The sequence below is a fragment of the Toxorhynchites rutilus genome, chromosome 1 (genome assembly GCF_029784135.1).
Source record: "Toxorhynchites rutilus septentrionalis strain SRP chromosome 1, ASM2978413v1, whole genome shotgun sequence".
Classification (NCBI taxonomy): domain Eukaryota; kingdom Metazoa; phylum Arthropoda; class Insecta; order Diptera; family Culicidae; genus Toxorhynchites; species Toxorhynchites rutilus.
Genome location: NC_073744.1, coordinates 175,755,068 through 175,767,765, shown reverse-complemented (window position 1 = coordinate 175,767,765; position 12,698 = coordinate 175,755,068). Strand labels below are relative to the sequence as shown.

Sequence of the window (12,698 nt, the reverse complement as noted above, 5' to 3'; positions counted from 1 at the left end):
TGAGTCGGATGGTTGTGTTAATTGCAATGCCAGATGCACTTCGAGCGAAATATTCGTTAGCGTTCACAGCTCGAGGGGAAACATAAAACACAAAACGAGCAGAATAAGCGACTTTTGTTGTTTCGGGCACTGAAAGATTCTGAGAATTTTCTTCAGAGGAGATGCAATACTTATACGCTAGCGACAGCTTAGATAATATGCAAGGGTGGAGTTTACTTCACAAATATTCTCGTTTCGCTATCCCCCTTCGTTGTTGCTATTCTAGCGGCTGCATAAGTTGCTCGTTATTGACAGCTCTGTTCGGGAAAGCACATCAATGAACAGAACAAATGTATGGGGAATGGGAATGCTTTCAATTTTCATCAATTTAAACCATATACAGACTATGGGATTGTAATGTATAGCATATCAAACAAATCTTACAAAATTTTCGATTCGATTGGTATGCAAATCGTTAAAATCCGTTCGCAGCAAAAATAGTTATTAACGTTAACTTTATTTCATAAAAACGTGACCTGTTTTCTGATTTGGTACCCTTAATGTAAGACGTAGTCCTACGTCAAAAAAAAATCTGCTCACAGGACAGTGAATGTATGACTGTAATTTGCGTATCTCGCACAAAACCATTGGCGCTCATTTATACAATTACATAGTGAACCGCGAATGCTCGCTCTTTTATACGGTATATTATCTCAAGTGCCCGAAGCGTAGGATGATGCACAGCACCTCGAATTTAACGACGTTCAATTGATATTTAGAGTACCGCTGTTTTGGATTCCCTCCCGTGAATACGTCCGTTCGTAAATATCAGTCGCGTGGACTATGTTCAAGAGTGAGGTGCTTATTAGTATAACATATCTAGTTTGGCTTTCGTTGTTTTCTGATGAACTGTAGCCTGTCAGAAAAGAGTTGCACAATAATGAAAGTCATCCTCGTGGCTTTGGCTGCGGTAGCATTTTGTATACTTATATTAGGGGTGACAACGGATAATGATGCGACGCGTGGGTGAAAATGTGCTGAGTTTCACGAGTTTGACATTGAACTAAGCTGCGTCTCTTTCAGCAGACCATGAGCTCCGCTCCGAACACGCTCCAAAGCGTGTTATAGTGGATGTCGATGTCGGTCCAGATGACGCATGGGCTTTGTTTTACCTTCTGAACTCTCCCGATGTCCACGTGGAAGCCATCAGCTGCGTTAGGGGAAACACCAATGTGACAAATGTAGGCCGAAATGTGCTAAGGGTACTGGCAGCATTGGGAAAGCACAATGAGGTGTGTGAAAATTGTTTTCCTATTTAACTCATTCTCACCATACGATTCTTTTCTAGACGCCCGTTTATTTGGGCTCAAATGAACGCATAATCACCCCTGGACCAATTATTGATCCAAAAGATATGTACTTCGGTTCGGATGGTTTTTCAGATATAGTTTTCCTTGATATGCCAGAACCAAACATGGATTTGCTCAAAGGTTCAGCCATTATTGAACTAAACAAACTCATTGAGCAGGTATGTTCATCCTTGTGTGCTTGTTTTCTATGAGTTTGTGAAACATTATCCATCCTAGTATCCAAACGAGATCACCTTCATCTGCTTGGGACCATTAACGAATCTGGCACTGCTTCTGAAAGTGTTCCCTGAAACGAGAAAAAGCATCAAAGAAGTGTTCATCATGGGGGGAAATCGGCACGGCGTTGGAAATACGGAAAGTGCTGCCGAATTCAACTTCTACAACGACCCAGAGGGGGCACACGTTGTCATTAACGATTATCCGGGGAATATTACGATCCTACCGTGGGAATCATCTTCCCAAGAAAATTTGATCTTTGACCAGGTATTCACTTTTAATTCAAACGGACGATTCAAAAACACAATTTCTTTTGGTTTCATGCAGACATGGCGATTTGATGTGTTAGGAAACTCAAGCAATCCTGTGGTTCAAATGTTGAATCTGGTGGAACGGAAACCTTTGGGTGAGAATGATAAGTGGATGCCTTGCGATGCGCTTGTACCGATGGCCTTCACCGATCCGGACATAGTGACCGAGAGAAAACTGTATCGTGGTAATGTGGAGCTGTACGGTTGGTTGACAAGAGGTCAATTAGTCTTGGATCATATGAACGAGGGAGTCGGTAATATTACGATCATCGATAACATGAATCGCACACAGATCATGGAGAAGCTTACTAAATTGGCATTCCAAAAGTAGCATTAGGTCATCGCAGGTTCCGGGTATCGCGCCTTGTTACGAAATAAAATGATGAGATTTTCTAATGTATATAAAATCAAGTGAATATAAAAATGGAGACAACTGTATATAGTTTAGTATTTATGTTCAGATTAATTTGAATTTGAAAAAAATGAAGCCAGCTTTGACGTTGGTTTTATCATTCATCACGAAACAGTCTAATTTCAATCTAAAGCATCGTATTATACAGCTACCATACCCTTGTTTTCACAATGGATTCCTGCTTATCGTTTATATTCGTTGCTCTAACTGCTTCATACAGACAATCCTTTCTCCAGCAGCTTTCTTCCATCTTCTAGACAAATTGAAGCTTTCATTCAACCATTGATATTTTGCTGAATGATGTGAAACGTTTTGAGGGTGCTTTAATTTTCGTTTGTTTACCAACTCATGGAAAAGCAGAACATGCGCAGTTTGAGCCTGAAATATCCGACCATTAACACTCTGCCCTACCGACACCAACCGAATCTACAATACCATTTTGGAAACGTTTCTTCAACTGCAAAGCAGCTTTTGTACAACACATGACGAACTACCAAAATAAGCATTTGCTGCAAGCGTTGTTTATGCTCACGTCCGATTGCTTTGAATCAGATTTTAAGTGGTTTCACGCAGCAAATGATTCGATGGATGATCATAGATGCAAAGGTCATTGAATCTTGGCCATTTTTCCAACAGCTTATCAAAGGCTGGTCAAGTTTTTAAGCTGTAAAAGATTCTAACACGTGTCTGTCATTATAAATATTTTCATCACACCTTGGAGTTGGATAAACATTTTCTAATTGAATTTAAACTGCAATTAACGAACAATATTGGCTATAGCTTAATGATCCCTTCTAATTTGATTGAACAAGGTGTGAATAGAGGTTTTGTGGACTTTAAGAAAACATATTTTCTGAAGTTTTTTCTTTCAATTACATCTTTTTCTTTAAATAAATTCTAATAACTGAACAAAACCATCATAAAACGTCACACTGATGGGGAATTGTTAGTGGAGTAATAGTCAGTGTCGCGATCAGAAAAAAACATTCAATTGCTTACGAAATCGACTATTGTGTGCAGTGTTTGGATTTCGATCAAAATCGAATGATACACAATGTGTCATGCAAGTAACCTCTCACGAACATATAACCAAATATGAGAGGATCATTCAGATACTTGTATGAATGACAGTAATCACTTGTGCAACACTAAATGATTAAACCAAGAGAATAACGAAGACTTTTGTTTGAATATTCGAGCTGTATCAAACATCGCAAACTATTTTCGAAGCCTGCATACAAGTTTGAACCGCATATATCGTCCCGCTCTACTATAGCGAAACCCACTGCACAGACAAGTGCAAAGCAATAAATGATACAAGAAAAATTACGTCAAATCATTCGGTCACCATTTGCGGAGAGCAACGAATGGGAAAAGAGAGCGGTGTTGCTAGTAAAACTATGCGGTCTATATGAATATACATATTGCAAGGCGTTAAAAATGGAAAATATGATCTGTCTACCCTTCCCTTAGCCTCTATCGTGCTAAATAATCATATAGTTTGCGCTCTCTGAGACTTTAAAATCAGGATCTGCTACATTAGCTGAATATGGATCATTCGCTTTGCGTAGTCCGTACGATCCTGCTGTTTCATGATGCATTGAGAGGTCGAAAGCACGTAACAACAAAAGAATGCCGCTGGGGGAAATGATTTGTGTATGATCATATTTCAACGAACGAAAGCAATTTTTTCAGTGAATGGATCATTTGGTAAACACTGATTGTGTGGAAACATTTCGAATCGATCGCAATCACGATCCTTACACTCAGGGATTATTAAACTCTAAGCAGTACCCCCAACTGTCGGAGTTTAATGGAATTTATCTCTCAGCATTTTGCACTAGTGTTTACAACGAATGATTGTTCTCTGATGTTGGCTTGATGTACAAAGCTAAACATAATCGATTGTCATCATCGACTGCTAATAAAATATTAATCATTCATCACAATTTACCAAGGGTTAATTTTGAGTGCTGGTAATAAACTAGTACTGTTATAATTGTATAAAAATCCAATATTAATATGTACCATATTTCAATTACTAGCTGACCTAGTTGCTCTGCCATAAACATTATTTCTAGTGAGTATTTTGGTTGTAAAATAAAAAAAAATTACTAAAGCTACGATAACATTGACTCGGAGCAGGGCTCTGCATATTCATAGTTAGCTGTTTGTTTACATTTGTACGCACGCTATTAGTTTTCAATCATTGAATGCATTACAAAAACAGGAAGTGGGTTATATCTATGGTATAACCGCAAGGGGGCGTAGGACTATCGTTGATTTAGAGATCATTTGTATGAAGTTGAATCTGAATTCATTCTGAATGAATGAATATTTGGAGAACTTCGAAAACGAGAGCGTTACGTTGGAGGCACAAGGTTTTATGCATCCAATATTGGATACGGAAATATCCTACTGATGGGGAAGAATAATCTTCAGAAGCTATCCTGTTGATTGCGATTGATTGAAAAATCACAAAACCTAATGTATTTGGTCACATGGATAGAAAACATTAATGTAAACTCTTTCATATGAATGTAATTTTATATTCCCAGAGGAACTGGCAGATTATTTTCAGTAACGATTAGATATTTCCACATTTTCCTCGATACTGGAAGCCCACCAGTGGTTAATGCTAACTCGATAACCATCTGTTAATAGCACTTGATTGAAACATATTTGGTCACAGTGTTACATAGATAGAAAACATTCAAATAAACTCTTTCACATGAATGTATTTTTAAATTCCTAGAGGAACTGGCAGATTATTTTCCGGATCTTTCTCGATCCAAACGGAAAGAATTCCGTGCGTGTATGTGTGTGTGCGTAGCGGCTGCTTCGAGATCTTCCCGGGGAACCGTTTGTAGCATCACTCTTCTCCTGATGGATTCCCTTCTGGCCTAAGGTGCACAAACAGGCTCTTGGTGACACCGTTCATCCGCGCTTTCATGATAAATGAAGAGCTTCACCACAACAGCGACAACATGCTCCAATCGCTGTTCAATTAGAACTGAGTGGATTTCCGAGCGGCGCTCGCTTATATACCGATTGGTGATTTCAATAGACTATTTTGAAAGCAAATTTAAGACTATTGAAACAAGTTTTTGGATCAGAAAGTAACAAGTATAGAACGCGTAGACATTTTATCTTTCGAATGAAGTGTTTATCATACCATTTCGTTCAGTTGTTTAGGAGCTATTAACACTCAAAATCTCGGTCTCCGGCGTAACGCTTTCGTTTTCGAAACTTTGATTTTACACCCCGGTATAGAAATGAAAGACGTAGTCCTACGTCAAAACAATCGTTCACGTATGTATCTTCTTCATCTTTTTGTCGCCGATACAAAAAATATCCAATGTACAGATTCGGATTTTAAGCACTCGGCTGTTACTTCGGACGCCACTTTCCTCCGACGCTTGAAAAATCCAAAGTAACAAAGCAGTCAAAATAACACGAAGTCGTACTTCGGTCGTTTTGAGTTTTTGTTTCTTTCAGGTGTTGTTATCGATTTCAGTGCAATTCAACGAGTGCTAACAAGACAGGTTATTCTTTAGAACGAAATGCTGATTTTTTGGATTGTTGTTTAAGAGTTAGTTTCAAATTCTTATCGTGCAATGTAATATGTCCAATGTGCAAACACGGGCAGTCAAAACGTCCAATGTAACATTTTTCGCTCCGAGGCTTCAGCTTTAAGCTCAAATCACGGAACAACAGTTATGATTGATTTTTCAGAGTTATTATTGATTGCTAGTGGTGAAAGTAGTGATAAAGATCGATACCTTTTAAAACAATTCGCAGAATAATGTTCGGCTCTTCCACTTCGTTTTTCTCGAGTTGACGAAAAATTTTACATTGGACCTTTTCAAAAGTCATGTGAGAATTCATGAAAAACGGCACTCGAAGTGTATTGAAAAACAGACAAGGGTCTGTTTTTTTGATTACATTTACATCATTTGTACAAGAAATCCTAAAGAAGGCGACACTGTACTTCGATTTACTAAATAAAAAAATGAAGAAATCTCGCGTAACTTTTGAAAAGGTCCAATGTATCAAATGCAAACAGATCGAGTTAATGTATGCACACTATTAGTTTTAGATCAATGAATATATTACAAAAACAATCGTTCAAGTATTTATCTTCTTCATTTTTTATCACAGATACAAAAAATGTCCAATGTGCAGATTCGGATTTGAAGCCCGTGACTGTTACTTTGGACGCCACTGTCCTCCGGCGCTCGAAACGTTCGAAGTAACAAAGCAGTCAAAACAACACGTAATTTTTTCAACGTAATTTGTCCAATTTGCAAACGCAGCCAGTCAAAACGTCCAATGTAACATATTTAACTCCGAGGCTTCAACTTTAAACTAGAATCACGTAAGGGGCTGTCCACATACCACGAGGACAGAAAAAGTACGATTCTAGACACCCCCTCCCCCTCCGTGGACAAGCGTGAACATTTATTACACCCCTCCTCTCTTTGTCCACGTGGACATTCCTATCCTTTTTTGGAGAAAAAATCGATTTTTTTTTCTTATTTGTTTTTTTTTTTGGAAAACCAAGAAAGTTGTACGGTTGTATCCGAACCATGACCACATAGTTGACGTAGGATTACGTTACCATATTTGTTGTATGTTGATTTTGAATATCTCCGAACAAGATGAGATTCTAGATTCGAACAACATCATCGTGAAATAATCAAGAGGCGAGATTGTGTTACTTGTTATGTCTCAGGGGTATAGCATGCGATACGCTAACGAGGAGGGAGGTCCAAAATACATATTTTTTAGCGTTATGCAATTTGTGAACAATGCCATAATATCGATCTATTCACTATTCTTTTCTTTCTTCAATGTTACCCGGTAGGTTTTTTGTATCACTCTTCAGTTTCTCCCGAATTCCATTTATGTTGTCTACAGTTAGCTTCTGTGCATGAAAAAATATAAAGCTATAACTGTTCCTGATAATGCGTATACATTCAGCATCTCGAAATTGTTCGGTTATTTCGTTATGAATTTACAAAATGGTCTGCAGTTGATTGCTCGTTTGTGCGAAGCTCCCGTTTTACCAGCATCCCAAGATCAGAAAAGTCGCAAATTGACTCAACTCCTGATCACACTTTTTTAAAGCTTACACTTGTCGAATGTTCACAAATGCTGCAGTAAGTGTATTTGATAGTTTCGACCACATGATTGTCGAGCTGTATTTATCGGAAATTGACGACTGATTGTTTGTAAGAAGCTCATAACAGGAACGTCAAACCTCATGTCTCCTCGACAATCTGGCAAGCAATTTTGGAGTTTGACAGGGTGCTGTTCCTGACATAGAAGATGACCTTTTGCGGGTGAGGGCTGACTTTGGTAATAGATAACGGTTTATGTCGATTATCCCAACAATTTTCCATTCAAAATTGTTATAAATTATATAACTTTCCATCGCCCATCACGATTTTTTACAAAAACAGCGTTTTTTAACTTATATGAAACGAGTCGCAGATGAAGATATGATTCATTGAGTTTATTTCGAAAAATGTGCAACCCATACGCCGTAGCAATTTGCTAGCTGCACCAGATGCTCAGGGACGGTGGTTTTTTGATATTTGTAGTGAATCTGTTAACTGATCTGTCATGTACCGAATATTATTCTTAATGGATTCCTTGATTTTATTGACATCAATAGCGGCACGAGCTTTTCGATCCAACCCACAGAAGAGTGTTTCACAAATTACCACATTTTAATAAAGGGCAATAAAGAGGTTCGCTACTCGTAACCCTTCTTCGAAGATACGATCCGTACACCTTTAAAAGAATTTGTTGTTCGTCTTCCAGTTTTGCAAAACCTTGGAAGTTCTGAAGAGATAGAAACGAAGTGGTTTTTGTATCATGAACAGAAACCGGATAAAAGCCCGCATCTAAGAAAACAATGTCGACAATTTTTTATATTACAAAACTAAGCCTGTGATGTTATCTTCATCCTGACGGAATAAATTATTCTTTACTAACAATGAAAATAAATCGATCGCTCACAATTTATGTGCATTAGTTTCAGCATATAGATTTCAATGAAAAAGATCAAGAAGAGAAAAAAAGAGAGAAGTATGGATGCCCGACCGGCACTCTCAGAGTCTCTTTACACAGTGCCAGCAACTGCTGAATCGGTCGAATCGATTAGAAACGAGTGCGAGAGTCGGTTTTGAAAATTGCATTCTATCTACTTAAAAGTTTTTGTTTTATTTGACACGAGGCAATCGCCACATACATGCAAACAGATTAGACGTAATCTATTTAAAAAAAATGTGTCCACGTGGAAATTATCTATACCCCCTCCTCCCTCACCGTGGACAAGCGTGGACAATTCGTGATCCCTTTCTATCCTAAAGTTGTCCACGTAGTATGGGACAGCCTCCACGTTTTTGTTTTTTTTTTGAGTTATTATTGACTGCTAGTGGTAAAAGTAGTGATAAATTCCTAATCGTTTTGAAACAATTCGCGGAACAATGTTCCGGTCTTCAGCTTCATTTTTCTCGAGTTGGCTTAAATGTTACATAGGACTTTTTCAAAACTTACGCGAGAAATCTACATATTAGGTCGTTTGAATAAAAAAAAGTATTTACTTTTTCTGCCCGTTTCCAAAAAAAGTAAACTTTCCTAGTGTTTACTTGAATCCGTATGAATAAAAGTTTACTTTACTTATTTTATTTTAACGCATAAGCGAACATAGTGTTTACTTTGTCAAACATCTGTCAACTGATTGTTTAGGTTTGGTTTTAGAAGGTTTTTTTTTGAGAAGGCGTGTATTCGCGATGACAAAAGACGGTGACGACTTTCAATTAGGGACCATAGTTTGGGTCCCAATCTCGTTAGTGTAATACTTATAAGATTGGAAGACACGAAGCCAGTTTTTAAATGTTAAAATTTGAATGAAAATTTTGACATCATGTTATTTAATTACTTAAAACACTTATTTCCGACTTTTATTTAACCCTTTGTCTATAAATTTCCAACATTGTTACTGAAACTTTTAATTATAATATAAAGTTATCTGCAAAAACAATTTTCGTACAAGATTTTTTTCACCATCTACAAAAAAAGTGTTCTTCATTTAAACAGAATGATAATTTGGTATGGAAAGGTTATTTTTCATTCATAATTTAAATTTAAAAACATGTTCATTCCACCTGAAACTTAATAAATTTTTTGACGCTTCCCTAAACTAGTGAACGAAGCTCATTGCCATCAATGCAGATTGTTAACGCTTTTAACTTTAAGCGCAAGATAGCAACATTAAACATAAATCGGATATAACATCAAAACGAATGAATGTGCTTTCAGGTCCAAAGTATGCTCATGCGCACACTTGATAATTACGAAGTATATACTTGATAAATGCTGTTTTGTTCATACGAAATCAGCTAAACATCCATTTTCGAAAAGTAAATACTTAGTTGTTAATTTTATTCATACCAAATTTAGTAAAATCTTAATCTCACTGCTCGACTGCTCGATTGAAGTAAAGCTGAATTTTGTTTTTATTCATATGAACTGTTGTATATGTGAAAAATCTTCCCACCTTTTATTAAATTTTCCATTTTGCATATCCACATCTTAATCTAAACATCTGCTTCATGGGCAGTGAAGAAGAGCAAACCGAGCAAACATCAACAAGCGCGAACAGATGAAACTGTCAGTGGCTTTCAATAAACTTCAGTCTCGAGAAACTTCTAAACGTGTAAGCGTTGCATTCGTAATTTCTTTGTATTTTGTGTGATATAGCAAGTAAATACGGCTGGTACGTAGAAGAAAAGTGCCCATCGATATCATGATGTATTAGACATTCACAGCCATGCTGGGTTGACAAAAGGCGTTCGCTAAGGTAGAATAAACATATTTGCACCCCCTCTGACATATATTATTTTTGCAGCGCCTCCTATATAGGCCAATATTTATCTGCCAGCGTCAGGTAAAATTTGAAAGGAAATTTACGAAAGAAAGAAAAATGGCCACCCCTGTCGGATATGGGGCACTGCTAGAATGTCCCTACAATAAAGCCCACCGTGTGCAGGCGACTGCGATGGCAAGGCATCTGTTCAAATGTAGGAAAATGTACCCGGATGTGGTATTAGTGACATGCCCTTTCAACCATGCCCACAAGATAGCGGAGCCTGAATTGAAGATGCACACCGCCACCTGTGAGGATCGGGCTAACTTTGATATGTACAAATACTGCATCACAACAGCGGCTGCAACACACACTTCGAAAGACGTTCAAGAACCGGAACTGATATACAATCGGGAGGATCCGATAGCGCCCAATAAAGTACAGGATGACGACGAGTGCTGGGATGATCTTCGTTTGCCAGCGTACAATCCACAGGAATATTGTGCCACGGCGAAAATTATTCGCAAGGCTACATTGAAAACGCCATCGGAGAAAAAAGTATTCTACGAGGAGGAAATGAAACGGCATCAAGTGCTGGATGTTAAAATTAAGCAAGAATTCGACGATGTGAAAGACGGCAGCAGCAGTAGCGGTGGTAGACATGCATCGCGTTCCCATTCGAGGATCAGAAATGCGTCGAGGTCGCGTTCTCGATCCAGACGTTCGAGGTCAAATTCTAGAAAGTCCCGCTCAATCACACCAACTCGCGAAAGAAAGTTTAAGCGATCTCGTTCGCGATCCGTGGAAGCTACGAAACAACGCAAGCGAGGTCGTTCGCGATCGGTGGAAACCAAGCGTAGCAGCAAGCGGTCCCGTTCGCGATCCGTGGAACGCAGATACAGGCGGTCGCCTTCTCCAGCTTACAGACGCAATCCGTACGCTATGGTTAGTTATCCTACTCGAGTGTTCGACCGCTATGCTAGTGACGATTTCCGGAACAATAGCTACGCTGGTTCTTCTTCTTCCTATGAACCGTACGGTGGTTATTCGCGGCCCGATTATTATGTACGCTATGACCGATACGAGCGGGACCGCCGCCCGGCTCACCGGGTTTATTCGCCAGATCGTGAAGATGAAGAGTATATCTATCGTAGGGATTTCCGAGACTAGACTTTCAATTATTATTTGAAATTGTGGGAAAATATTGTAAACGTTGTAGTGCTTAAGTATAAATATCTACAAATACATTAGATTGTGGACCTAAACTTTAGACTTCGTTCAATAAATGAAAATAATTGTATGTACGCTATATGTTATTATTAACTCAGCTATTGAATTTTCTTTGAGATGAAACAAATCAATTTCCGAATTCTAACCACTTTTATTTCAAGTCTTTTCTCAGGTTTCAGATAAGTGTAAAGGTAGGTTAAATTATTCCTACAAATAATTGCATAGGTAAGTAACTTTTTTTTATTTCGTTTACTTTTACAGGCTCAGTTACATAAGTTTTAAGGAATCAAACTCTTAACTATATTTTGAATAGTAGAGGGGTAGTGGGAGCATATTGGTCACCTGCTTGTTTGGTAATATAACTATTGACTATTGACACCGTATTGATAGGCACCTTATGTTTGAAGAATTTTATGACTTTTGAGTCACCCTGTACTTCAGTAGGGCTGCCGCATGTCGAAATATAAATAAAAACAGAAATTGCTCTCTCGATAGCCATTCGGCCGTAGTTCTGTGCGCATGGTATCTAAGGAATTTCTCGTGAAATTTAGTTTACTCAATCTGATATGTTGGACAAATCTTCAGTCTGGACGACTGTTCACATATTCTAGGAGAGGTGAACACATGTTTTGTTCAATCTCAGCGATTAATTAGCAAAGAAATTACTTTGATGTTTGTGGGCAAAGTGGTCATAGGTGCATAACGACTTACAATGTTCTGTTTGCTAAAGCCAATATACCTCTTCACATTCTACTCTTGAAGAGGTTCCTTTTGTGGATTTGACCCTGGAAAATATGTCACTCCAATTAAACCAAGTCTCATTATGCGGAACGTTATGTGTTTCTAACTACGTTTTCGTATGCATGAGAAAATTTAAATTGAGACTCTAGGTCAATAGACCAAGCTTTTTCCATGCATATACCTACTATATTAAACGCGGGACAGTCCCGCATTTCAACAAAATGTCCCGTGGAAGATTACGTCCCTCGAAACGTCCCGCATTTGGCAAAAGAAACAAAAATGTCTCGCGATATCAATATACTTCAATATTACAACTTGATTATGCTGATTTTCTTAAATGGATGAACCTCAAAAAAAAACCTTCTATTTGGCAGACTGTTCAAGAGCGCCTCTAATGCATCCAAAGATTAATACGCTGAGCTGGTTTCATCGCACCGACAGTGGGCTGATTGTTTAGAGAGTGCCCACAGCAACAAAATTGGAAAATGATTTTTATAAAAACCCCGCATTTTTATCGATCCGCAGGGACCAACGTGAGTCAGGCGAAAAGTTCATCTTTG

At 38.2% G+C, this 12,698-nt stretch overlaps 2 protein-coding genes across 4 annotated transcripts; both read left to right on the top strand.

The window, feature by feature from the left end:
• The first annotated feature begins 686 nt into the window (after nucleotides 1-686).
• On the top strand, nucleotides 687-2,314 carry LOC129773977 (uncharacterized). 2 transcript variants are annotated; one of them, XM_055777661.1, is made up of 5 exons: nucleotides 687-1,001; nucleotides 1,063-1,271; nucleotides 1,328-1,507; nucleotides 1,566-1,832; nucleotides 1,893-2,314. In XM_055777661.1, the coding sequence occupies exons 1-5, from the start codon at nucleotides 884-886 to the stop codon at nucleotides 2,205-2,207; spliced, it is 1,089 nt and encodes a 362-aa protein (XP_055633636.1). In that variant the 5' UTR covers nucleotides 687-883; the 3' UTR covers nucleotides 2,208-2,314. The 2 variants fall into 2 exon arrangements, with proteins under 2 accessions (XP_055633636.1, XP_055633641.1); XM_055777666.1 differs by having other exon boundaries at nucleotides 692-1,001; nucleotides 1,066-1,271.
• A 7,625-nt stretch (nucleotides 2,315-9,939) lies between these two features.
• LOC129777587 (arginine/serine-rich protein PNISR-like) lies at nucleotides 9,940-11,471 on the top strand. Of its 2 annotated transcripts, none has more exons than XM_055783958.1 (2): nucleotides 9,940-10,077; nucleotides 10,210-11,471. In XM_055783958.1, exon 2 carries the CDS (start codon nucleotides 10,285-10,287, stop codon nucleotides 11,335-11,337), a length of 1,053 nt encoding a protein of 350 aa, XP_055639933.1. In that variant the 5' UTR covers nucleotides 9,940-10,077; nucleotides 10,210-10,284; the 3' UTR covers nucleotides 11,338-11,471. The 2 variants fall into 2 exon arrangements, with proteins under 2 accessions (XP_055639933.1, XP_055639941.1); XM_055783966.1 differs by having other exon boundaries at nucleotides 10,027-10,151.
• Nucleotides 11,472-12,698: the final 1,227 nt, after the last annotated feature.